We start from the raw sequence: 27893 nt of genomic DNA on the forward strand, positions 1-27893 counted from the left end.
AAACATGTAATATGCCTGAATAGGCCTATATGAAATGTTGCTGATTATTTTATAGAACCATGATGGTGATCTAGACTCCTATTTAATTAATTAAAGGTATAACTGTAATTAATTATTAGTGAAACAAAATAAAAAATACCTGTATTGGCCTAGTAATCAACATTTCTGATGGATTTATCTATCAATAATTGAAATATGGTTTATTTTCATTTTATAGATTTGTTATTAAACTTATTAAACAAACGAGAATACTATAGCCTGTGTTCTTTGAAATAGTCCTTTTTTTCTTATACTTATTTTTCATTAGACCTCCAATAAAAAAACTAAATTCTTCATATAATTCCACAAAAAGCCCTGGCGGTTCTAGTGTTAATAATTGGTTAGGCATGTGACAGTACAAGTCTTGTAACAGTCACTTTGTCAACTTTAGTCCATTGTAAGTAAACAGATTACATGTTCTGTTCAAACACCATTTCATTAGAAACGTTAGGAAAAAAAACGATCATAATTTTCCTCTGAAAATGTTCATGAAACATTGATGGGTTGAACGTGTAGCCTATTGCTTGTTATACAACCGAAACGTCCTTCATGTACACACGCTATATTATAACTATATTTTCATTTGGGTTTACTGTGGCATATTGTACTTTATCAAAGAAATGCCATGGGAAAAACATTGTATTCACATCTGGTGGCCATTTACATTTTTTATTTTATGGTTTTGTCCATGCTTCATGGCAGTGTAACGTGCCGTGGTATACAGCAGCATGCCCTGTCGCGGACCTCCCCCTTGGAGCTGGAATTAGAAGAGCGACATCTGTATCATAGAATCCAGTTTGCATTTAACTTCTAGTTTAGTAAACACCTGATGCTGATTTTAATTACTTTAAATTCAAAAACATATTTGTAATTTTCCTTCCTCAGTGGGTCCAAATATACTTGCTTCCTTCTTTATCCAAGCAGATTCATCACAGCTCCAGTTGATTTAAAGCTTCTCTTGATTTCATTTAGCCCAATTGTGGATATTTTCAGGTGTCTAGCTTTATGTTTTACTGACAAAATGTTTGTTTAATTTTTTTGAGGTTTCGCACATTCCTAGACATTAGGAAAGCCAGAGAATACACAAAAATCTATAAAGTATTTTCTAAGACTTGCTTCATTAGAAATCCACCCAGTCTAAAAAGAATGAGCTACTCAGAATACTTAGGGCTGCCAATAATTGTAAATATATTTCAGTAAGAACTAAATATTTCTTTGTAAAATGTGTCCTCAGTATAAGGATAGGATTTCTTATTTTGAGCGCAAAATCAAGACAACAGTGACATTTTTTGATAGCCTTTTTTGTTAATCTTTTCCAACAGTTCAGTAATTGGGCCATTATGTGCACTCTTTTTCCCTCATCCTGATTTTGCCATCTTAAGGTCCCCATTGATGATTGCTGCTTGCAATGGTCAAATCAGTATGGTGCGGCTACTCCTGCAGTATGATGCAGACATCACTTTAAAAGACAACAATGGATGGTCGTCAGACGACTATGCTGTAATGAACGGACACCATGCGTAAGTGATTAAAACATTTTGTAGCATGGTCTATTCTGCAATTTCTTAGATTAGTGATTATTTTTTATAGATTTTACTTCAGCAGTCCTAAGTGCTCGTATCTATGTGTTCTGAAAAACAAATATTCACGTTGGCTTTCAAAAGTATTAACACCCCTTGGACTGTGGTAACATGAACTGGATTCAGTTTTTGTTGCCAATGTTTTTGCCACTGATCAATGCAAGAAAATGTCAGAGTGAAAAATAAAATCACAAAATTGTTGTAAATTAATAATATAAAACTGAAAATAATTGCACAACTGTGAATCTGTTTCTAACCGAATGTCCTTTTTTATTTTAATTTTTTTTTACCTCACCCAGACATTCCTCAAAAACGTAATGTCTGGGTGAGAAGGACACTAAGAGGTCTGTGGCAATTTAAAAGGAGTTTCAATCTACCACGGCAGAGCTAACTGCATACCGCTAATACTGCTAACTGCATACTGCTAACTGTGCATCCTGCTAGCCTGAAGACTCACAAAAGTGTTTTTTTAATGGGAGAGTGGCCACTAGAAAACATCTCAGGTAGAGTTTGCCGGAAGGCATGGAGGAGTATCTGAAATGAAGTGGAAGAGTGTGTTCAATAGTTTGATAAGGCCAAAATGGTCAGTGGATAAGTGCCATGTTTGGCACAAGATTAGTTGTCAGTGTATAGGCAATGTAGATGGTGCAAATGCAGTGTACTGTAAGAGTTGAGTGTTATTTCTTTTCAAAAAATTAGCAGTGTTTTCTCCTATGCAAAAGTACACTATGCAGATTATGACTAGTGTCTGATGAGGTGAGATGCTACAAGCACCTGTACAATCCGTCTCTGCATCTGTAAATGTACAGAATAAGAAAAGCAAACTGATGGATAGAGATCTGAACAAATGTTCTTAATTGTGAATGGTAGACATTTCTGACTCTGCTTTTGTAGTTTCTTAAATAAACTAAAAGTAAAAAGCTTGATTTAAATAAACAATCAGATCCAGTAGTTAAACACTGTCATTACAGTTGAAGAGCAAAGATTAGATTAGATTCAACTTTGTCATTGAACAGTACAAGTACAGTACAACGGAATGCAGTTAGCATTTAACCAGAAGTGCGAATAGAGGAGAGCAGAAGATGTAGAAGTATTTACAAGTATTAAGTACATGTATATTACCAGTGGAATTTGTAGATGTGCAATGAAGGCAAATGGTAATGCTGAATGTGCAATAAGGCAAATAGAGGAGGGCAGAACATTTACAAGTATTAAGTATACAGTTGTGCTCAAAGATTTGCATACCCTTTGAGATTTGGTAATATCTTTACCATTTGTAAAGAAATCATGAGTGAGCAGACAAAACATTCTCTTTTCTTATGGGATTCACATTCAACCGTAACAGAATGGCACAATCACAAAACAAACCTTGGCAAAAAGAAATAAATGAACTGACCCCTGTTAAAAATTCTGCATACCCTTAGCCTCAATACAGTGTATTGTTCCCTTTAGTATCAATAACAGCATGCAGTCTTTGGTAATAGTTGTCTATGAGTTGTCATGTAAAGTCTTTGGTCGTCTTGCACGAACCGCATGTTTGAAATCTCCCCAGATTGGCTTGATGATATTAAGGTCAGGAGACTGTGATGGCCAATCCAGAACCATCACCTTTTTCTTCAATAACCACTGGAGGGTCAACTTGGCCTTGTACTTAGGGTCATTGTCGTGCTGGAAAGTCCAAGAGCGTCCCATGAGCAGCTTTTGTGTAGAATGCAAATTGTCAGTATTTTCTGATAACATACTGCATTCAGCATGACATCAATTTTCACAAGATTCCCTGTACCTTTAGAGCCCCCCCCCCCCCCAAAACATCAGTGAGCCACCACCATGCTTCACTGTGGGAATGGTTTTCTGTTCACTATAGGCCTTGTTGACCCCTCTCCAAACATAACGCTTGTGGTGGTGTCCATAAAGCCCTATTTTGGTCTCGTCACTCCAAAATTAGTGTGCCAGAAGCTGTGAGGTGTGTCAAGGTGTTGTCTGGCATATTGTAACCGGGCATTTTTGTGTCACTAGCGCAGTATAGGCTTCTTTCTAGCAACATGACTATGCAGCTCATTTTTGTTCTAATATCGTCATATTGTGTTCCTTGAAACAACGACACTGTCCAGAGCAGCCTGTATTTCTCCTGAGGTTACCTGATGTTTTTTCTTTGTATCCCAAACAATTCTTCTGGCAGTTTTGACTGAAATCTTTCTTAGTCTAGCCGATCTTGGCTTGGTATCGAGATCCCTGAATTTACACAGGTCTTTTGACAGTTCTTTTCTTCTCCCCATGTTTCAGTATCTAGCCTGCTCAGTGCATCCACGTGTAAGCTAACAAACTCATTGACTATTTATACACAGACACTAATTGCAATTTAAAAAGCCACAGTTGTGGGAAATTCACCTTTAATTGCCATTTTCACCTGTGTGTATCACCTTGTCTGAATGTGTAGATGAACAATACTAAATGTGCAAAATGCCAAATAGAGGAGAGCAGACATTTTACAAGTATTAGGTGTAGTGTATGTTACAGCTAATAGTTGTTCGGGTACAAATGGACATTTCTAAATGGAATTCAAGATGTGCAATCGAGGCAAATTTAAGGACTGATGTATTAAGGTAGCATGTGCACCCGATTTCCAGACATAGCAGCATTGAGGTCCCGTGGTAGACGTGTGTGTAAGAACTTTTCAAATGCAGGCACAATGGCAAATCTAAATATGCAAATAGGCAAACTGAATGTACAAGGTGTATGTGCAACTGAAATGCAGATATAGCAGCGGTGAGGTTCCTAAGGTAGACTTGTACCTTTAACAACTGAACTTCATATTTTCAGGCATAGCAAGGCAGTCTCAGTGTAGTACAAGGGAGTAGTGCAACAAGGTCCCAGAGAGGCGAGGGGAATGGTAAGTGATGGGTCACAGAGTTCAGCAAAGTTACATTAGATGAGAAGAAACTGTTCCTGAGCCTGCTGTTGCGGGACCAAAGAGACCGGTACTGCCTGCTTGATGGAAGGAGGGCAAACAGTTGGTGGCATGGATGTAAAGGGTCCAAGGGAGGGGAGTGAGGGAGATTTCATTGAAGTTACTCTTGAGTCCACATTATACCACCTCTAGGGGATATTAACTACTAGGCAGAATTGCACGCTGGTTGTTGTGCAAAAACGTTGTTCAGAGTCTGTGGCTTTAGTCTCTGCCCAGCATTCTTAGTGTACTAATCTATGTATGTTGGCTGCGGACTGGCCATAATATTGCACAGTATCCTGAGAACATCATCCCTACATTGAAGCATGGTTAGTGGCAGCATCATGGTATGGGGATATTTCTTTGCTTTAGTGCCTATAAAGTGTGGAAGATCAATTTTGATCTTTCTGTACTGAAAAAGGTTTACAGCCCTTTGTTAATATTTGGGAGAACTTTTGACCTGTGATCTTACCAGCCTTGTCTGTCTGTGCAAGTATGCCGAGAGCTTTGTGGCCTGTGGCAGTAAACCACTATCTCATCCCTTTCTATTTAACCAGGGGTAAGGCTTTTTGGTAAGTGTTGAGAATTGCTATTCACCAAAGGTCTCCATCCAAATTGACAGAGTGTAGAGACTTATACAAATAGACTGTTCCTCTACCAAATATTGACAGAAAAGGGTGAATACCTATGCAAATCCAATGTTTTCTGTTTTGTAATTTGTAGATTTTTCACTTTCACATTATGGACTTTTATTTTGATCAATGGCAAAACATCCTGATTAAATCAGTTTTGATTTGATGTTGTAACACTTTAAAATGTGAAGAATTCCAAGGTTGGTAACTGCAACCAAATCCAATTTGTTCTTTAGTAATCAATAACATTTTCCAACCATAAATGCATTTCCTGTCTGGCTGCATCCCTGTTTCAGTTGTTCACATCTTATTATTGAGCACGGCACCAAGAGGATGTCCATTCCGTCTCTTACCCACTACCCGACCAAAAAGAATCAAACATCCATGTTGGGCAGCTCTTCCCAAGAAACAGGCTTCTCTCTGGGGGGACCAGCCACTGACAAAGAAGGTACATTAATTCTGATATTGATATATGGTTTACCAATGTCTTCAAATGTGTGTTACTGTATATACGGACGGGTGACAAATTAAACGAAAGAAACGAAATTAGGTGTCACAGTAAGGTTTTTGAGATCTGGTGACTGTGAATGCCATAGCCTATGATTCATATCATTGTCATTCTCATCACATCATTCACTGACCCCTTGTGTCCTGTGGATTAGGGTATTGTCATCCTGTTAGAGACACTTCCCCTACGGATTGGAATGTTTCACTGTAGGGTAAAGGTGATCACTCAGAATGACTTTGTAATAATTTGCAGTGATCTTTCCCTCTATGGGGACAAGTGGACCCAAACCATGCTGGGACAAACCATTACCCCCTTGTGTCCGACCATAATTTCCAACCCTTTTGACTGATGTCTTTCCCACTGATCTATATGCACATGTAATTTCAGTCACTGCTATTGAATGCCCCTGCCATCTGTGCTCCAATAAAGTAACTTTCTTCTTTCCATCTTGATCCAACATCAAGGACTTCTGGGCCTGCTCAGCATTTTTATACATTCCACAGAGCATGATAGTATGTTAATTGCTGAACTGTATCATGCAGTACACCTGTAACCTGTATGGAAGCATCTGCATTTATGTTCCTCCACCTGAATGGATGGAAGCAATGTGCATTGTTTTCCGTGTTCCACATTACTATGTGAATGTAACAATTATTCATTCACCTTGGTTTCATTTACCCCCTCATGCAATACCACTTGGCTGGATCTAGAACAAGGAGCAAGTCAAGCAGGGAGAGGTATTGACAGCAGCCATTGTGCTAATGAAAGCTCAACAAGATCAGACACACTTGCCAAACATTGTAAAGAAAAAGCTAAAGAATGAAAAGGAAAGCTAAAGAAGCTTTTCTCTCTGGGTTTTCACTGTTTTTTTTTTACTACATAACATATGTAATTTTTAATCTGGTGATCTTAACAAGGTTTCTGAGCTTGTTGTGCTATGCTCTTGATAGCATTTTCTTAACTGTTTCTACTAGTTCCTTTTTCATTCAAAAATGTTTGTGTTTAAGACAGTGAGGCGTAACGTACTGTACCCTTTCACTGTAAAGCTGTAGATATATTTTTTTGTTTGTCATCCGATAACTTAGGCGTTATAGGTTCACAACTTGAACTGTTGAAATGAATACACAGAAAATACTAATGTTGGCTACTGTGTTGCAGATGTTGAAGACAATTCACAAACAGAGTCAATGAGCCGGTAAGCTATCATCTGGTGTGCGTATGTTCTGTTTTGCTGCACAGATGAAGTGAAACAAAACCAAGTTGAAGTGTTTATGATAATCAGTCTCTGATATACAGTATTGTAAGTTAATTGCTGACCCATAAATAGGGATCAACCTGGCTGATTAATTAGGGCCAATTTAAGTATTTCAAAACAATCGGTAGTCAGCATTGTTGTATGCCAATTATGGCTGGTACTTTTTTGGGAGGGAAGCACGGCAATTACATGGCAATCCACCGGACTGCTTGGCAGTCTGAGCACCTGTTACGCTTTGCAGCATCGAAGGGACCTTGGTTACAGCATCGATCGCACGCATGACTGCATCGAAGAGAAGCCAGGATAAGTTGCTAGCTAGTGTAAAATGTATCTTTCTGAAAACAATAAATAATCGCAGAATCAGTAGCTAGTTACACATGGTTAATTTTATAAGGGTAATTTGCTGATGCTGTGTTAAATATAATAAATCACACCCTTCACCTAACAGGTGCTGGTTTAACAAAAGCGCATTAGCAGCAGACAAAGCGCAGTCATTCCAGAAATGTAACTTGTCAAATCATAAAGTGTGTTTTTTAAAACCAATACACGGCAGTAAAAACAATTTAAACCTGCGTATTTTGCTAAAAGGCATTCATGTTAGCAGGCAGTATTAACCAAATACCAATAAGAAAATACCTATGTAAACTTTACGGAAAATGGTCAGTTTGTCACATCCCCAGTTTTCACTGCAGTGACTTATGTGGCCAGTACACATCCATTAAGCATCCATATTTTCTTACTGAACGGGTGGAAACCCGAATTGATGCACAGCTTTCAATATGAAACAATCATGTAACATTCTGGTGAATTAACTACAGTACTTGAAAGGAACAAATGGTCTTCACATATTTTGAAATGAGCCAGGAGGCATAGGAGTGTGTGCATGGTGCAGAAAAAACATGCTTTCAATCCAACCTTCCAACTGACACATATCCAGAAGTGACATGATGTCCCTAGTTAAAGTCATGAAATTTCATGTGAAATGGCATTAATCTTGTCGTCCAGTTGCAACATGATCTAAGTGGTATTAGATTATCTTTATGCACTTTAGGAGATAGCTTATCTTGCTAATCAATTGAAGATGGAACTGAATGGAAAGTCTGTACAGGACTGTACAGGTACGCTTGCTTTGCTGGCTGTTAGTTAGCTGAGATTAGCTTGCTGGCTAATGCTTCTCTTCTGTCCCCGCATGGAAAAACCTGTTTTAAAAAAGTTAATGATTTCCAGTCTTAGTAGTGGCTGTTTGAAGTGTAATGTTATTGCTGACTACAGATATTGTGGTTGTTGTTGATTTCATTAGGCATAACCCGCCATTCTTTAAAAACATGCATGTTTACGGCACATTGTTAAGACAATCCGTTTCATGGCAACGGCTAATTACATAGACTTGCTGTCATCGATAACTGATCCCGTATTTTTTGCCAGTATCGGACAAATATCAGATGGCGCTATCGGATCAATGCATCCCTGCCCATAAACATCATTACCTCTTTGTTTCACATTGACTTGGATTCTCTTGTTGATTTTTAGGGCATCAAAAAGTGTAGCTGATGATTCCTGGCCATCCACAGATGAAGATGACAAATTGGATATAGGTCCAAAGGTCTTTATTAACCTTTGTTTTTGCACAGATATCTGTTGATTATTTAGGATTTTATGAATGATTTACCTTTTTTATCTTTCAGAGACCCCCAAAGCTAAACCTAAAGAAACTGATGAATGCCTCCAAAACAAAAAAAAATTATGGTAATAGTTGTTTATGTATTTGTACCCTTCCATGAGTTTGTGTCTGTGCGGTAATGTATGAACCCTTCCCTGTAGCTGTACCTGATCTCAACGAGTCTGAGTGTGAGAGCGAGGACAGTGTCCAGAGAAACCCATCCCTCCCCAAGGCATTCCCACCAAGATCTTCTCCCCAGTACCCAGTCTCTCCCTTACCCACCTTCAACTCCAATCCTCTCCCGATGACCTCCACCCCTCTCCGGAGTTGCAAAAAGGTAATGTAGCATGTAGCTAAACTGTTTACTTGAGCTTCTATGTGACATCTTCCCTTTTCTGTCCCATTTCATATTTTTCTCAACCATCAACACATACAATCAGACGGTGGCAGAACAGATCAGCAGGAAATTAAGGCAAGCGAGCTGCCCACAGAGCAGCCATCTAGTAGTAAAGCGAGTTGTAAAGACTCATCTGAGGAAAGCCAGGAGGAGGAGCAGGAGGAGGAGCAGGAGGAGGAGCAGGAGGAGGAGGATGAAGATGAGGAGGATGAAGATGAGGAGGAAGAAGATGAGGAGGAAGAAGATGATGATGATGTTGAAGATGACAATGAAAATGATGACTATGACGAAGAGGAAGATAAAGAGGAGGAAGAGGGTGATGTTGCTGCGACTTTGAATAAAGCAGAAGGAGTTGGAGAAGAGGAATTGTTCAAAACACCTAATGCTGAAGCTGTTGATATTGTTGGCAATATTGAGCATTGTCAGAATGTGCCAGTTGTTGGGATCTGTGATAACGCAATAATTGGTTCAGATCATGAACCCACAGCAATAGAGATTGGGGCCGTTGAGAATGATTCCAATGCGGAAAGACAAGCCAATGAGAGAATAGATTACAAGATTCAAACACCTAGTTATGGAATATCAGAGGATCTCAATTTAGAGCAAGACTTTGTGGTATCAGCAATCCGGGTAGAGTCTGGGTTTTCGGATGAGGAAGACAGTTTAGGTATTGAGCTCCGTGGTAGATTCAACCCTAAGTTTGTTCCCGAGGCAGCACGTACAGTTTCTACTTGCAGCATAGCAGCTCCTACATCACAGATAAACTTGGGAGATTTCAGTGATGAAGTGATTAGTGATGAAGATGCACTTGCAGACTCCTGGAGGGATGAGGCGAAGCCTCTTGTTGATTATGAAATTAATGTAGATCATAACTCAACTCTTGCAGAGCCAAACATTACAAGTAGAGTTTCTCAGGGAGAAACAGGTAAGATAAGAATTTCAGACAATTATTTTGTTGACATTGCTACACCTATGGTAGATAAACTGATATCCTCATGGGGTTTCCATCCCGGTGAAAGTGAAGAGAATGATGGTGTTTCACCGACTGAAGATGATAATGATGTGGTAAATGAGAGTTTTGTTAAAGCAAAGTTAGATGAACTCAAGTCCCTGACACGGGATATCCTACCTGATGGAAATGACGTAGTTAACAGTGACTCTATGGAAAAGGAGGTGATTCATGAGATCCCCCATCTCAAAGGAGATTTAGGAATACATTTCTGTCTAGAACCAGTGGCCACCCACTCACAAAGCATATCACCAAAGCTCAACTCACCAAAACCATATGTAGATGAAACCAAGCCACACTGGGATTCTTCATCAGATGACAATGACGGAAACGTTTGCTCATCCAGTAAAGATGGTGGTTTTGAGGTTAATCTTTCTAAAGAGGCAGGTAAGCTTTCACCAAGCTGTAGTATCGCATCACCAAGAAACCAGGATGAGGACCGACTGCTTTCTGATGATTCTTGGGAATACAGCGATGAGGTAGATGAAGTTGAGAAGATGCCAAATGACACAGATTCTCCAAAACCAAGAGATGAACTAGCTGTCAGTGACAAATCATTTTTTTATAATGAATATGTTTCGCAAGAAATTGGTGAACAAGTTGTGAGTCAAAAGACATACAATGATGGCGATTTGGATGACATTGATGATTCGAGGGATATTGCAATTACAGAGTCTTGTGAACCTGACAAAGTTATTGCTCCTATTAAGCACAAACATTATGAGATATCTTCTTGTACTTGGAACAATCCTCCTAGAGACTCAGAATTACCAATAGCAAGATCTCAGAGTGAAATATCTTGGCCCGGGAGTGCAAATGAGTCCCAGTTCACATCCAGAGACTTGCAATCACCATTATCTAGGCCTACAAGTGAAAACGAAGAGATGGTAAATGTAGTTCCTGAAGAAATGGAACTCTATAAACCCCAAAGGGATGTTGTGGAGTCAGATGAGGAGTCAATTAATGTGTCAATGATTGATGATGACTGGCTGGATGGAAATGAGTTGGCAGACAATGAAATGAGTGACGGACATGAACAGAGAAGTAAAAACGCTGACAACCAAGACCAAAAACTACAATATGACTTTGCCTTTGGGACTGTCAAAGTTCCTGATGACACACATAATTCTAATAATACATTAGGAATCGTAAAAGAGGACATTGAGAGCATTGATAAAAAAAATCTTAGTAAATCATATAGCCACCAAGTAACGCCTAACACTCTCAGTCCAGAGACTAGTAAAATGTTTGGAAATACTTCAAGTGAAGATGAGGCTACCTCAGCCCCTGAATCTGAAGACAGTTTAAAGCCTGAGGCTATGAATGCTGCAAAATCTCAAAAAATTAAGAATACAGATGACAAATCTGACAAAAGTGATGGACTTGTACAGATTAATTTTGACCAGGATAATTTTGAGGAAACTCCTGAGGACAGACCTAGGAAGGATCTTGTCAAGCTCCTGAGTACTCATGGCAAAGACTATAAGGATGACATTGCTGTTCAGCAACATGAGTATGAAATGAGGGGTGAAATTCCAGATAAGAGGGAGGGATTGCCTAAAACAGACATTGATAATTTTGATTCTCCTTTTGTGGGTGAGCCACAGTATGTTGAAACAGAAACATTAGAGATCAGAGACGGTAAAGACCCGGTGAAAAACATCAAACAGCCTCAAAAATGGGTAAGAGGTATAATTGTTGAGTTAGTTAGAAAAACATCTAGGCATTAGGCATGTAGTATTTCTTTTGCAGAAACCAATATAAGAAGTGTTTGTTTTGGGAAATGAGTAACTCTGCTTACTGTGCTCTGCTTTTACTTTTTAAAGATTTGTCAGGCATTTATATGCTTTGTGAATGTCTGAAAGACACAGAGTTTTTGGGCCTGATTCAAATCCACATTGCAGTGTATTTGTGTGCCGGGGGCAGAGATCTAGACCACTAGATTAATGAAGGCCACCTCACTCAAATTATTTTCTCCACTCAGGAAAAATATTCATCTGCGGATGATGACTATGAGGACTATGAAGAAGATGAGGGAGTTGATGAGGAGGATAAAAGGTACCATGAGGAGCTGGATAAAAAAAAGACAAAGCAACCTACAGAAGAGCAGAAAGACAATCCCTTTGTTGATGTTTCACTAGTTGCAGGAAGTGAGGATGCCTCCAAAGAAAAACAAAGAGGTAACTTGGTAAATCTACAGATTGAAAATATCCACAGTTCACTTTACTTGAAGCCTACTTAAGTAACATATCAAAAACATTTCTTGTTAGATTTTCTTTCCGAGTTGGGTCTGGAGAAGGAAGACGACGAAGAAGACTCATGGGACACTGAGGTACTATAGACAATGAATTATCTATCCCCGGTAGCATTGGCTAATGCCCAGACTTAGTTTTCTAACATGCATACTCCTCCTTTTCCAGTCTGGCTCTGGAAGTCCCAGAAAACAGCATGTCAGAGTTCTTGCAAATGCACCACATGTTTCCATTATTTCAGAGGAGAACAAAGAAGGTAATTCTTATTGTCACATGTATCTGTACATTTATCCCCATCAGGACTTGGGATCTCTAAGCAACTGGATGTATGACTATCATTATAGGGATGCCTTTGCATTCATTACAGCTACCATTTCATGCTCCAAATATGGTTATCCTGCTAGTGAAATGATCTTATTATAAATATAATATTACTATTGTATTACTTTGAATATAAGACATGGGAGCCGTATATAAATTGGTGAATTATGTTAATACATTTTTTATTATATCTACATTTCCATTTAATGTTAATAAGATTTATTTAACAAATCAAAATGAATTCACATTTTTCCAGCCAATGGAAATGTGGTGATTTTTTTTAGCATTTACCAGAATTTACGTTCCTTTTTGTAGACTTCTTTTACATTCCCTCTTTCTTAAGAGGATCACAGAGTTTTACGATGGCATATCTAGAGCCTGGAAGGAGTGTAGCCATGCCCAGAGGCAACATGGGACCGGGTGGGTAGGAATGTTTATCTGGCTCAATGGTCCTGAAAGAATTGCATGCCAGTCATCATCCCACACCATTGACCATCTTTGATGAAGATAGACCATAGGGTTGTAGAATTTTTCCAGATGATTGCCAGTAATCAGGAGGTAATAAATAGTGGTTGGAAGATACCCGCAATCTGGAAGGAATCATCCAACCAGGATTTCTGGGAAAGAGTATAAACATTTCTGGAATTTTGCAACCCTAGAAGCACATGGTGTCCCCCTCATTACTAATTTCTACCATTTGTGGTCCTCTGTCTGAGAGCAGAGCCACAGAAAAATATTGATTTGGATGCTTGTCCATTCTCCTAACTGCCTACCATCCCACTGTCTCAGCATATTAACCAAGCTGATTTGCCTGGGCGAGATGCAACTCACAACAACTGTTCTGGCTTCATTTTGCATGGCTGCACCAACTTATCCTGCTCCACTCAAAGTGATTGCAACCACCATATTTAATTGCAATCTCATTTTTATCTTGCAGTTGTAAGAAATGAAGATGAGGCTGCTGGCAGTTCTAAGGTTCCAGAAAAGGTGAGGGCTGTCAGGAAATAACTTACACAAAGGTGAAAGCTAACATTTTATATTTAAATGTTTTGCCAGGCCGCGTGAGCGAATGTCTCTTACTGAGTGACTGACTGACTACCCTTTAAGTAGCGTAGAGGTCAGAGAAGCAGACTTATGAACAATAGGTCCCGAGTTTGTTTATCCTTGCAGGCGAAGCGAAGTACGCATTCTGAATTATTCCGTATAGACAAAAACGTTGCTGGCTAAAACCGTTAGTATCTACATTATAGTAAGCATGAAATAAAACAGTTTATGGTTATATTGCGACTGTTTCTGGTGGATTTTCGAAGTATGCATCCATGCATGTGTTTTGGGTCAGGATAGACAAACAAATTTGCTGGCTTAACAAACAGTAGTTACGTTATAGTAAGCCTTAACTGAAACTGTATACGGTTATATTGCGACTGTTTCTGGCATGGAAAAGTTCATCTTCAGTCTTGTTAGCAATTGCTCAATTCTTATGATTATTCCTAGGAAGTTAGTAGATACTAGTAAGCCTATTACTGGCTAATAAGCTGTTAAAATGGCCAGTGGCGAAAGCTATACAGTTCATAGACGCTATGGTGGAGGTAAACTTAATAAGAAACGTTAGTCAGTTTAACATAATCCTCAATGGTGTCTAGCAACTGCTGAAATGTGTAATGCCGTGGCGTACTGGTTAAAGACATGTTTCTCATGGGGAAGACCTACAGTTAAGGATATTTCTTTTTTTGACCCCCTGCTGAATTTGTACGTTTGCCCACTAACAAAGAAATGATCAGTTTATAATTTTAATGGTAGTTTTTTTTAACAGTGAGAGACAGAATAACAACAACAAAATCCAGAAAAACATAAAATGTTATAAATTGATTTGCATTTTAATGAGTGAAATATGTATTTGACCCCTCTGCAAAACATGACTTAGTACTTTGTGGCAAAACGCGTGTTGGTAATCAGAGGTCAGACGTTTTTTGTAGTTGGCCACAAGGTTTGCATACATCTCAGGTGGGATTTAGTCCCACTCCTCTTTGCAGATCTTCTCCAAGTCATTAAGGTTTCGAGGCTGACGTTTGGCAACTCGAACCTTCAGCTCCCTCCACATATTTTCTATGGAATTTAGGTCTGGAGGCTGGCTAGGCCACTCCAAACCCCTAATGTGCTTCTTCTTGAGCCACTCCTTTGTTGCCTTGGCTGTGTGTTTTGGGTCATGGTCATGCTGGAATACCCATCCACAACCCATTTTCAATGCCCTGACTGAGGGTAGGATATTCTCTCCCAAGATTTGACGTTAAATGGCCCCTTCCATCGTCCCTCTGATGCAGTGAAGTTGTCCTGTCCCCTTAGCAGAAAAACACCCCCAAAGCATAATGTTTCCACCTCCATGTTTGATGATGGTGTTCTTGGGGTTTTAAAATGCAAATCAATTTATAACAATTTGTGTTTTTCTGGATTTCTTGGTTATTATTCTCTCTCACTGTTCATATAAACCTACCATTAAAATTATAGACTGATAATTTCTTTGCCAGTGGGCAAACGTACAAAATCAGCAGGGGATCAAATAATTTTTCCCCCTCATTGTAAGTTCCAATCTATTGAGAGCAATGACATTTATTATTTCTGTTAGATTCCACAATTCTCTTGTCTTTTCAATTGATGAAAAAGTTAAACTGAACAAAATTATAAAGACAACACTTGCATTTGCCCCCATTTATCATGAGCTGAACTCAAAGATCTAGGACTTTCTCTATGTACGCAAAAGGCCAAAAGTTGCTGGATATTGGCAGGACCTAGAACATGCTGTCGTATACGCTGATCCAGAGCATCCCAAACATGCTCTGTGGGTGACATGTCCGGTGAGTATGCTGGCCATGCAAGAACTAGGATGTTTTCAGCTTCCAGGAATTGTTTACAGATCCTTGCAACATGGGGCAGTGCATTATCATGCTGCAACATGAGGTGATGGTCATGGATGAATGGCATAAGAATGGGTCTCAGGATCTCGTCACGGTTTTCTGTGCATTCAGAATTCCTTCAATAAAATGAGCCTGTGTTCGTTGTCCATAAGACATGCCTGCCCATACCATAACCCCACCGCCACCATGGGCCACTCGATCCGCAACGCTGATATCAGCAAACATACAGCCATTCACGCTATCTGCCCTGTACAGTGAGAACCGGGATTCATCCGTGAAGAGAACACCTCTCCAAAGTGCCAGACCCCATCGAATGTGAGCATTTGCCCACTCAAGTCGGTTACGATCGTCAGGTCGAGACCCAAATGAGGACGAGGAGCATGCAGATGAGAAATGTTTTGGTTCTGCAAACTGATTGTTGCAGCAGCTCTCCGGGTGGCTGGTCTCAGACGTTCTTGGAGGTGAAGATGCTGGATGTGGAGGTCCTGGGCTGGTGTGGTTACATGTGGTCTGCAGTTGTGAGGCAGGTTGGATGTACTGCCAAATTCTCTGAAATGCCTTTGGCTTATGGTAGAGAAATTGATATTCAATTCACAGGCAACAGCTCTGGTGGACATTCCTGCAGTCAGCATGCCAATTGCATGCACCCTCAAAACATGCAACATCTGTGGCATTGGGCTGTGTGATGGAACTGCACATTTTAGAGTGGCCTTTTATTGTGGCCAGCCTAAGGCACACCTGTGCAATAATCATGCTGTCTAATCAGCATCTTGATATGCCACACCTGTGAGGTGGATGGATTATCTGTGCAAAGGAGAAGTGCTCACTAACACAGATTCAGACAGATTTGTGAACAATATTTGAGTCAGAAAGGTCTTTTGTGTACATAGAGAAAGTCTTAGATCTTTGAGTTCAGCTCCTGATAAATGGGGGCAAAAACAAAAGTGTTACGTTTATAATTTTGTTCAGTGTAGTTATCGTTGCCTTTATTGATAGTTACTGTATAAATGTCATTAACAAATGAAAGAAAAAAGTGTGCTGATTTGCCATGAAAGAAAGAAATGCGTTATTATGCCATGAAATGAAATAGTTTTGGCAGACTCGCTAGCAATTGCTCAATTCTTATGACTATTCCGGTAAGTTAGTAGATACCGGTAAAGCTCATTACTGGCTACAACGCTTTTAAAACGGCCAGTGGGAAAAGGCATACATGGTAAACTTGGTAAGAAACGTTAGTCAGTTTAACTGTGTCAATTTCATTCACGAATGGCCAATTAGCTATTAAAACGGCCAATGGCAAAAGAGGATTTGTTCAGGATATACAGATGCCGGGTGTCAATATAGACAGGAGGCTATACTGACAGCCAGCAAATGTACAGCTCCGTGGTGTAGTGGTTAACGATGCAGCCTTTCACGTGACCGACCCGGGATTGAATCTCGAGGTGGCAGCACTTTCTATTGCGGGCCGGCTGAACTAGGCTTGCCTGGTTTCTTGTTTCTAACAATGTTTGCATTTCATTCTCAGCACCCAGAAAAAGTCAAAATGGAAATGTTGTCTATCTTCAGCAAGCTTGAATTGGCCAAAGAAGATAATGAGAAAAAGACTGGTAATAAATGTTTTTGTGAGAAAAAAGTATTTCACATTTATATGGATATACAACTGTATCTATATAAATGGAAGTTTAGTGACAAAATAAAAATATTTATGCTTATTTATTTAATGAAAACAATCATGCAACCAAAAACAAGGTAAACGTTTGACCATTGGCATGTCATCCAAAACATTTCCTCAGTTTGCCTAAAAGCATTTAAAAGCACTTGGATGGTGTCAACTTTTATTTAATTATTAAAATGTTTGCTTGTTTTATTTCTTCACTAAAGGCTCTGGCACATATTGGCCCTTGGCTTACACTCAGACGCGAGAGCAATTTCCACCTCTTTTTGATTAGTGATTGTCAGTGATTGATTACTTCTCAGCAGGGAATGTGTACAGTATATGAGATTAGTTTTGTGCATGTGTAGAAATTACCCTCTTCTCACTCATTGAGCAGTTTTACTAGTGATTTCTGATTGATGCAGTCCTGGCGTCTAGCAATTCAACAAGTCAAAATGCTAAGCGTTAGACGCTAGCAGTGGGTGGTCATTAAAACACAGTATGCGTTGAGTTGGCCACTATGTGCCAGAGCCTATCTAATATTAGTATTTGTGTGAAGGTCTTACAACACTGAGTATAAGACATTTCGACCTTTTCAAACATAGGTATAATCCTAAAGGAGGAAAATCACTGTATTCCATTTTCCCCTAATTTGTTCCACAGACATTATGGAGGATCTTGGGGTGGGTGATGTTGATGATTTTGAAGGTAATTGTATACCTTCATTGGTTAATTTAACACTCCCTGTGCCTTGAATTGCCTACTGTATCGTTGAGTATAATTTACTGTCAAATGTTAACTAGTCTATTTTTTTTCCTTTTACAATTTTTAAGAAGCTAAAAGAAAACCTGCAGGTCAGTGCATTAATATAGAATGAATAATAGATTTGGTTTGTGATAAGTTGTAGCTTGTATATTTGTAGCTCTAACTCACTGTATGATTAGTAGTGATAAAAGTAGTGTTAATTACTTTGCCAGAACACCATGTTTTCTATTTTCTTTGCCAAGGGATTCGATCTAGTAACGTTTTAGGTTCTTGCCAAATACTCTAACTAGTAGGTTAACTGCTGCTATAGTTTGATCCCAAATCATGGACGAAATGCTAAATTGGCAGTCTGCACTAAGGAGATTAGGGATCAGGCCCTGTGAATAGACTGCTGTCCTGTCCAGGGGGTGTGCTTGTGCAGTAGCTTCCACATGCTACAAAGGCCGCTCCTGTGACCTGTTTGACTTTCAAGCAAGAGCTTGTGCTAGACTAATTACTTTGCTTCTAAAATTTCCCTCAAACATGCTAATTGTCTTACTGGTGTTGCTGGTACAGAAGCCTCGGATTGGGACGTGGCCAGCACGGCCAGCAGGAGAACCCTTTCGGGCTGCAGAGCATCTTCCCCCGGGTGCTTGGAGGTCAAGGCGGTTGTCCAGGAGCAGGAGGCAGACCCCCCTCACCTAGATACTGTAGATATAGCTGACAGGAGCAGTCCTGAGGAGACAAGACCCTCTCCCTCAGACAGCCCACTGGCCAGACCCGGCTCCCTTTTTCCACATACCCAACTGCAACCCCAGCACTGTGCTAAGGAGACACTGCTCCAAACTGCAGAGAGTGAGAAAGGTAAGAATGTAAACAGTTAGTGTATACTACCTGTACTTTATAATGTGTTTTTCGAAAACTTGCAGTAGGGATTTTGCCCATTGGAGATGAGATTGTAAGCATTGTGTTTACTATAAAACAAAATTCTAGACTCTGATTGGGATTCCGATCATGTGACTACCTCCAGCCTGGTAAAGCCTGAGAATCAACAGCTGAACATAACGGAGAACTCAGCTGTGTTGAAACCAGGTAAGTGACCCTGAAGTTGGCCTAATTAATTAACATTGATTAAGGCTGAGGCTATATGCAGACTGGTTGCTGCTTTGGTTAAGACATATTGTCTCCTGGTTCTCTCTGCAGATAACCATCTGTGTGAGCCCTCACCAATAAAGCAAAAGAGCGAGAGCAGTCCAGAGCCAGAGATGCAGTTACAAGAGGTGTGGGGCCTTAGTGCTTGTTTACATTACACTACATTTTCAGAGACATATCGAGCATGACTTGAGACGCTAGATTAATTTTTGGGTCAACTTGCAAATATCCGTATCTCGTAGCGCCACCTTTTGAGGTATCATGCGTCACATTTTTGATTGAACCCCCTGGTGTTTTGCAAGTGTGATGACAATTCTGTCTGAACTGTATGAAGTTTCTGTGCAGCACGCATGAATATCGCTCAGTCTTCCCACAATTTACAGTCACAAACAACGTGAGTTCTTACCCAGGAACCCACAGAAAAAACATTATGAACATGTTTTATGAGAAATTCTGACTGCTTGCCACTATTTCATTGAACATTTGTGTGGTTAAGTGGTACAACTTTGAAGTGTCACTTGCATGCACATGCAATTAGTTTTGAACTTCAGTGTTTTTTGTGCTTGCTTGAACATACATGTATTCTGCAACCCTGTTTCCCAAAAAGTTGGTAAGCTGCGAATAATGCAAATAAAAACAGAATGCAATGATGTACAAATCATTTATCCCTGTATTTATTTGAAAATAGTACCAAGATAACATCAGATATGGAAACTGAGGAATTATATTGATTTCGGAAAATGTATTCTCCTTTTTGAATTTGATGCTAGCAACACATAAAAAAAAAAGTTGGGACAGGGGCTTGTTTACCACTATGTTGCATCACCTCTTTTAACAATACTCTGTAAGTGTTTTGGTACTGAGGAGACCAATTGCTGAAGTTTTGAAAGTGAAGTGCTTTCCCGTTGTTGCTTGATATATGATTGCAGCTGCTCAGAAGTTCAGGGTCTCTCCTTTATATTTTTCATTTCATATTGCGCCAAATGTTTTCAATGGGTGACAGGTCTGGACTGCAGGCAGGCCAGTTAAGCCTGCCTGCTGTCCAGACCATTTACTATGGAGCCATGCTGCTGTAATACATGCAGTGTGGTTTAGAATTGTCTTGCAGAAATAAGCAAGGCCTTCCTTGAAAAAGGTGTCATCTGGATTGCAGCATATGTTGCTCCAAATCCTCTATATATTGTTCAGCATTTATAGTGCCTTCACAGATGTGTCACCCATGCCATGTGTAAGCAAGCAAGTTTATTTATATAGCACAATTCATACATAGAAGCAATTCAATGTGCTTTACAAAGATAGAGAAAAAATATAAAAATACAATAGCATAAAAACAAATACTCAAATGAAAACAAAACAACATAATAATAAAACAAAGAATAAGAAATAGAATAAAAATGGGATAAAAACATCGGAAGCAATTAAAGCTATAAGGCTAAATAGTGCAGTTAAGTTTAAGTGCTTTGTCATAGGCGCGTGAAAAGAGAAGTGGGTTTATAAATCTATATGTTAGGTCCACATCTAAGATCTTCTGGTAGTTTATTCCAGTTGTGTGCAGCATAACTGCTAAACACAGCTTGACCATGTTTAGTTTGGACTCTACTAGCTGACCTGAGTTCATGGATCTAAGAGCCCGGCTTAGTTTATATTCTTCAAACATATCAGAAATGTATTTAGAGCCTAAACCATTCAGTGATTTATAAACTAAAAGCACCACTTTAAAATCTATTCTGTCACTGACTGGAAGCCAGTGCAAAGATTTAAGAACCGGAGTGAAGTGCTCTTGGGCCTGGATAACGTTCTAGCAGCAGCATTCTGAATGAGCTGCAGCTGTTTTACAGTCTTTTTGGGGAGTCCAGTTAAGAGGCCATTACAGTAGTAAACCTTACTTGAGATAAAATCATGGATGAGCTTCTATTGGTTTTTTCGGGACACCAAGCCCTTGATTCTGGGTATATTTTTTAGATGATAGAATGCTGTTTTGGTGACTGCTTTGATATGACTGTTAAATGTGAGTCTATGAGAACACTAAGACCATGTGCACTATTGCACCCCCATACCATCACAGATGCTGACTTTTGTGTGTGCTGATAACTATTGTCTGTGAACAATAAGAATGTGTTTTCTTATGTGTTCCTGAGACCATGCGGTGATGTCCACTACAGAATATTTTTTTTAAGATCACGGCCATCCAATATCGGTTTTCGGCCTTGTCCCATGCGTACAGTGATTTCTCCAGATTCTCTGAATCTTTTAATGATATTATGTACCGTAGATGATGACATCCCTAAACTATTGGCAATTGTATGCTGAGAAACGTTATTCTTAAATTGTTGCACTATTTGCCTGTACAGTATTTCACAGAGTGGTCAACCCCTTCCCATCTTTCCTTCTGACAGACTCATCCTCTCTGGGATGCTCTTTTTAATACCCAGTCATGTTACTGACCTGTTGCCACTAAACCTAATTACAGCTTTTTTTGAAACGTGTTTTTTTGGCATCAAATTCAAAGTAGGCATATATATATATATATATATTTATTTATTATTATTATTTATTTTTTTCAAGAAACTATATATTTTCTCAGTTTCAACATTTGATATGTTGTCTTTGTGCTATTTTCTATTGAATATAGGGTTTAAATGATTTGCACTTCTTCACAGCGTCCTAATCTTTTTGGAAATTAGGTCTTATGCCCAGTTGTAGGTGTCAGTGTTAACTCAATTTCCTTTGTTTACTCATGCCATCAAAGGAGAAAGATGATGTGTTAGACCCAGCAGAGGTAGATATAAGTAACCCATACCACCTTGGTCCAGTGAGGTCCCAAACTTGGCAGGAGGAAAAAGAGGAACAAGGGAGATCTAGAGATAGAGAAGATGGAGCCAGTAATGAGAGTGAGAAAGAGCCTGGTTGGGAGAAATGTTATGAGAAGATCTGGATGGAGATGGAGAAAAGGGATGTCATGTCTACCTACAAGAATGTGGCCGCTGAACTGAAAGAAATGTTCGGTGAACTTCCTGCTGAATCTACCTGTGAAGAAATCACAGATGAGGAGTTTTTAGCTCCAACCAGAACAGCAGAGAAAGAGTTTAGTGACGAGGATGGGATGGGGGAGCCGATACGTCCATTGGCCAGGGTGAGAAGGAGTAGTAGCACTATTGTCCTGCTGACTATTCCTGAGCAGAGCGAGTCGGGACTGGATGACTGTTCAACAGAGTCAACTGACAACTACCACTGCGAAAACAAGTCTCAACGATTTGACACTCCTGGGAGTTCCCACCTTTCTCCCAGGGTCGATGACCATGAGATGACAAACCAGCAGTGCAGCTGTGGCAAGAAGCCAGAGAATAGGTTTCCTTTACCTCAACTGTCTGGAGGAATCAGTGGAGAGCAAGGAAACTTTGATTTGGATTATGTATCCAAGACCTTCACAGATGACAATGTAGCCTCAGTGGAACTCAAATCTGACTCTTCATGGAACAAAGTAAAAACCAATGCCATTCCAGACAAAGATACCACTACCGGAGTGCAGACTTCCCCAGAGGGAGCTAGGCCAAGGCTCATTCAGGAAGGTATTGACGATGAGCAGAGCCCTTCCATGTCTGAAGAGGAGCCTGAAATGCTACCCTACCAGTCCCAGCCAACCTCAGTGAGCATTGTGCTCCCCCGAGCTCCCTCGCATCCCTCAGATGAAGAGCTGGAGGAGTACCTGCAGGGGTTCAAGCACAAGGTAGGGATGCTGAAGTTTGTATTCCTGGATTTGGAGAAAGAGAAGGCCCTACTCCAAAAAGAGGTAGAGGATTCTGACTGCTGTCTCTAGTCCCCCCACCTCTTTCTTTCTCTCTGTCTCTCTTCTCTCCACATTCTACCATTCCATCGCCTTATCTATGTCTGTGTGCCAGATGGCCCAAACAGTGCCTGGAAAAAAGGCTGTTTTTTTCATTCACTTTTTCCTTGCGGGTCTTTTTTTCTTTTCTATAATGAATCCAAAAGTCTGCATATAATGTTTCCTTTATAATTTGTAAATTTTTAAGAAGCAAAGTGATGATATTTTTTCTCTCTGCCTCTGTGTACTCCACACACTTCAACCACCGTCAATTCCGTGCAGACTGTGTGTAGTGACATTTTACACCTCTGACCTCATCTGACTGCTATCTTGTCTCATTTCCTTCTTTAAGCTGGTTGATCTTAAAGATCATCATCATCTTCCGCATCATCTTCTGCTTATCCGGGGCCGGGTCGCGGGGGCAGCAGTATAAGCAGAGATGCCCAGACTTCCCTCTCCCTAGACACTTCCTCCAGCTCTTCCGGGGGGACACCGGGGCGTTCCCAGGCCAGCCGGGAGACATAGTCTCTCCAGCGTGTCCTAGGTCTTCCCCGGGGTCTCCTCCCGGTGGGACGGGACCGGAAATCCTACCCAGGAAGGCGTTCCGGAGGCATCCGAAACAGATGCCCAAGCCACCTCAGCTGACCCCTCTCGAGGAGGAGCAGCAGCTCTACTCTGAGCTCCTCCCGGGTGACCAAGCTTCTCACCCTATCTCTAAGGGATCGCCCAGCCACGCTGCGGAGAAAGCTCATTTCGGCCGCCTGTATCCGGGATCTTGTCCTTTCGGTCATGACCCAAAGCTCATGACCATAGGTGAGAGTAGGAACGTAGATTGACCAGTAAATCGAGAGCTTCGCCTTGCGGCTCAGCTCTTTCTTCACCACAACAGATCGATACATCGACCGCATTACTGCAGAAGCTGCACCGATCCGTCTGTCAATCTCCCGTTCCATCCTTCCCTCACTCGTGAACAAGACCCCTAGATACTTAAACTCCACCACTTGAGGCAGGCACTCTCCACCAACCTGAAGTGGGCAAGCCACCCTTTTCCGATTGAAAAGATCAACTCTATAAGTTCCTGCTTGGCTGCCTTGATGTCAGTCACAAACAGACCTCAGGAATTATTTGATATCCTTCCTGTTGTGGTGTATGTTTCCTGGATTTGAACATCACCAAAGCCCCTTCACCCAGCTTCAGAAATGGGCAAGGAGGGGCATCATCTACACATCTTCACTTGTAGTTATTTTTCTGTTTTGTTCTCAGTCTGTGTGTTATGCATGCATGGCATGTTTAAGTCACCTCTGGTCATTCCTGTTTTGTTGATTCTAGCTGGTGTAGTAGGAAGGGAGTTGGCTTGCAGAAAAATCCTAATACTTGTGCACATTTTTGAGTATTCATTTTGATTGCATTACAGCAATTTTCATTAGAATAGAATCAGTGCAAGTCACAGTCCACATGTAAGCATGCTCCATTTCTCTAAAACATCCACAGTCTTTGCTGAGGGCCACTGACTTAAATTGGTCAGAAAATGTTGAATTTTTGGCAAAGGTAAACTGCCGCTTGTCTTTGTCCATAGACGGCTTTTAAAGAGAATATATTCATTTGTAATTTGAAGGAGTTTTAAAGGCTACTAAAAATGTTCTTGTCTAAAGGAGTTGCTATTCAAACTTATCAAAGTTGTTTAAATTAATTTGAAAATGCCAGTCAGCCTTTTATTGCTTTGGTGTCTGCAAAGATCTTTCAGTAAAGCTGCCAGTAACTAACCATCCCAGTAACTAATCTGTAACACTATGGTTGCATGCAAATGGAACCCTATATATTGTATGACTATTACCATGGTTCATGGGGCTCTGGCACTATCTAGCATATAGGGTGGTATTTTGTTGTGAGGTCTCAGGGGAGGGATGACAAAATTACTAATATATAGGCATAGTAGTATCTGCTCCAAAACACATTGCAAAGGCCAACTTAACCTTACCTCTCTCAAAATGTATGTGCCAGGCAAACTCTGCAGACTTGGTGTTTTAGAAATGTGTTCTTTGTTTTTAGGTGGACGAAGGCAAGACAAAGATCAAGGTGGCGGTGCTACAAAACTCCAGTGCTTTGCAGGATGCAGGAGGACCAAAGAATAAACAGTCTAAAAAAAATGCTGAGGAGAAACCTGAGACCACTTTAGAACACCCTGAAGAGTCACTAAGTGTACATGGAGCATTAGAAAGCGAACATCAGCTCAGATTAACAGACAGTATTTCCCAGAGGCACTGGTCCAAAAGTCAAAAAAGGTATGTACAGTATTTCTTTCTTCTTTTTGCATTGCTTTGTGATTGTTCCAGAAAATGAAGGTGAGGGGACAATTAAAACTTGACTGACAATCTAGAGGGCTATTCACATTTGATCAGATTATCTCAATCATCAGCTGTAATTCGATCCTAAAGAACAGCAGTCCCAGGACCAACAATAGTTTCTTCCAAAACTCTGTGAACCCCTCCTCTTGGGTATAAAGAAATATAGTGTATGTACTTCTGCTTTCTTGCTAATCCATCCCCTTCAAGCTGAATTACAGCCCCTGGTTAAGGATGATATATGGAAATTCCCTATCCCATCCTTTACCATTCTGGCAACTACTTGAATGAGACCTCACACTCCTTAGATATTCCCAGCTTTTGGCTCTACAATGTCATGGGGTGTAAAGTTCACCGCTCTCCCTATAGCACTAACAGGGCTGTGGATGACCGACTACAGCAGCAGAAGATGCTTGGGAGAGCTCTAGCCACTGAGGCCACCTTACAGATACCTTGTCTGGGAGAAGGCAAACAAGGCCAAGTCCCGCAGGCAACTAACCATGTTAACGGACGAGACTCCATCTCAGTATTTGACGATAGCACTTTAAGTGACGTGTCGGACAATGATGGAAGGTATATATGCAGTATGCCCTTTATTTTCCTGATGATGTTAATAACTCAGAGAATTAAATTATTTGTGGAGGTGGGATATTGCCTTTTGGCTTCTTTCTTAGTTTATATGCTACCAATTATGTTTTGTTTCTAGTTGTTGGACAGCAAATTTTGAAAGATATACTGCATTTATACCATCGCACTACTACCTAACAACTTGGGCTGCTTGACGTGCACCCATGCACTGAGCTCAAGGCGCATGCATTTGTGAAATTTTTCCAAAAATAACATCTCACCCTTTTCTGTTTGTTTGTTGTTTTCAGGCCTCTATCTGAAGTGCATCATAAGGACAAGGTAAAATAATGAAAATATTTTTTTTGTACATACCAACAAATTCAGCTATTGTTTTCCTGAACATATTATTGGGCCACCAATGCAAAAAAGCCCAGCTTAATGCAAAAAAAAAACAACTTTCTTAACAAATGAAACCATTACTCTATCTGAAATTAGGTGAACATTTTTGATAGAATTTTGTAATCTCAGCAGAAAGCAGCAACTGGAACACACGTCTTCTGAGAAGCACAAAGTTAGACAATTGGCAGTGTTGCCAATTGGGCATTTTCTAACCAAATTTGGCTATTTTCATATACAGCTCTGGAAAAAATTAAGAGACCAGTGCAAAATTATCAGTTTCTCTGGTTTTACTATTCATAGGTATGTGTTTGAGTAAAATGACAATTTTTGTTTTAGTCTATATACTACTGACAACATTACTCCCAAAGCTCAAATAGAAATATGGTCATTTAGAGTATTTATTTGTAGTGCCATCAGGGAATACTGTTACCATGAAAGGGTGCACTTGGTCTGTAACAATGCTCAGGTAGGTAGGTACATGACAAACTTATATCTAAATGAATGGAAGGACCCCAGGTTTCCCAGCAGAACATTGCCCAAAGCAACACACTGTCTCCGCCGGCTTGCCTTCTTCCCATAGTGCATCCTGGTGCCATGTGTTCTCCAGGTAAGTGACGCAAACGCACCCAGCCATCCATGTGATGTAAAAGGAAACGTGGTTCATCAGACCACACCACATTCTTCCATTGCTCAGCAATACAGTTCTGATGCTCACGTGCCTATTGAAGGCACTTTCGGTAGTGGACAGGGGTCAGCATGGGCGCCCTGACTGGTCTGTGTTCTGACACCTTTCTATCAGTACTAGCATTAACTTTTCCAGCAATTTGAGCCACAGTAGCTTGTCTGTTGGATCAGACCACACGTGCATCCATCTTCCTCTTGAACACATTTCAGGGGGTTCAGGTCTGGATGGTCTTGATCTGGTGATTCTTTAAAGTTGTAGAAAATTGTCAGAGCAGAAGGAAGCATGTGTTCTTCCAGGATAACCTTGTACTTGGCTTGATTCATGCATTCTTCACAAAGACAAAATTGCCTAATTCCAGCCTTGCTGAAGCATCCTCACCATATTCTCCACCACATTTCAGAGTGGGTGCGAGACACTGTGGCTTGTAGGCCTCTCTAGGTCTCCGTCTAACCATTAGACGACCAGGTGTTGGGTAAAGCTGAAACTTTTCCTAGTCAGAGATGATGACCTTACTCCATTCCTCTACGATCCAAGCCTTATGGTCTTTTGCAAACTTCAGCCTGGCTCTTCTTTGCTTCTTATTGATGAAGGGCTTTTTTCTAGCTTTGCACAACTTCAGCCCTGCCCCTAGGAGCCTGTTTCAAACCGTCCTGGTTGTGCATTTCACCCCAGCTGCTGTTTGCCATTCTTTTTATAGGTCACTTGATGTCAGCCGATGGTTGTTGAGTGACATTCAAATGAGTTGACAATCATCTCGGTCAGTGGACAGTCGTTTTTGCCCTCTGCCAGTCTGTAGATTTGTTGTCCCCAATGTCTGTTGCTTGACCTTGTTCTTAGGAACCACCATCTTTTTCAGGATGGAAGCAAGCTCACTGTACCCCTCTGCTCACTGTACCACTCTGTCAGTAAAGCCAGAAATGAACCCTTCTTTTCCGCACTCAAAGCTTTTCTTTTCAACTATTTTGTCATGCTGAATATATATTTTTCCAAATTACCTTTGAGTTACTACTGGCAC

General features: G+C 40.4%; 1 protein-coding gene across 5 annotated transcripts in view; it reads left to right on the plus strand.

The window, feature by feature from the left end:
- The window catches only part of si:ch211-272n13.3 (ankyrin repeat domain-containing protein 26), a 101877-nt gene that overhangs the window by 14692 nt on the left and 59292 nt on the right, over nt 1-27893 (plus strand). For 2 of the 5 annotated variants that reach the window (XM_020044214.3, XM_034288036.1), the window contains exons 6-26: nt 1422-1559; nt 5495-5646; nt 6417-6443; nt 6865-6901; nt 8492-8564; nt 8647-8707; nt 8783-8958; nt 12012-12207; nt 12298-12359; nt 12448-12535; nt 13538-13587; nt 17038-17119; nt 17830-17874; nt 18000-18020; nt 18487-18774; nt 18904-19002; nt 19114-19190; nt 21812-22789; nt 24935-25167; nt 25597-25800; nt 26103-26133. In XM_020044214.3, coding sequence (XP_019899773.2) covers nt 1422-1559; nt 5495-5646; nt 6417-6443; nt 6865-6901; nt 8492-8564; nt 8647-8707; nt 8783-8958; nt 12012-12207; nt 12298-12359; nt 12448-12535; nt 13538-13587; nt 17038-17119; nt 17830-17874; nt 18000-18020; nt 18487-18774; nt 18904-19002; nt 19114-19190; nt 21812-22789; nt 24935-25167; nt 25597-25800; nt 26103-26133 — 3118 coding nt within the window. Of the gene's footprint in view, nt 1-1421; nt 1560-5494; nt 5647-6416; nt 6444-6864; nt 6902-8491; nt 8565-8646; nt 8708-8782; nt 8959-9267; nt 11710-12011; nt 12208-12297; nt 12360-12447; nt 12536-12923; nt 13021-13537; nt 13588-17037; nt 17120-17829; nt 17875-17999; nt 18021-18486; nt 18775-18903; nt 19003-19113; nt 19191-21811; nt 22790-24934; nt 25168-25596; nt 25801-26102; nt 26134-27893 lie in introns of those variants that run through there. The other 3 variants (XM_034288037.1, XM_034288038.1, XM_034288039.1) reach the window with 3 other exon arrangements.

The sequence above is a fragment of the Esox lucius genome, chromosome 19 (genome assembly GCF_011004845.1).
Source record: "Esox lucius isolate fEsoLuc1 chromosome 19, fEsoLuc1.pri, whole genome shotgun sequence".
Classification (NCBI taxonomy): domain Eukaryota; kingdom Metazoa; phylum Chordata; class Actinopteri; order Esociformes; family Esocidae; genus Esox; species Esox lucius.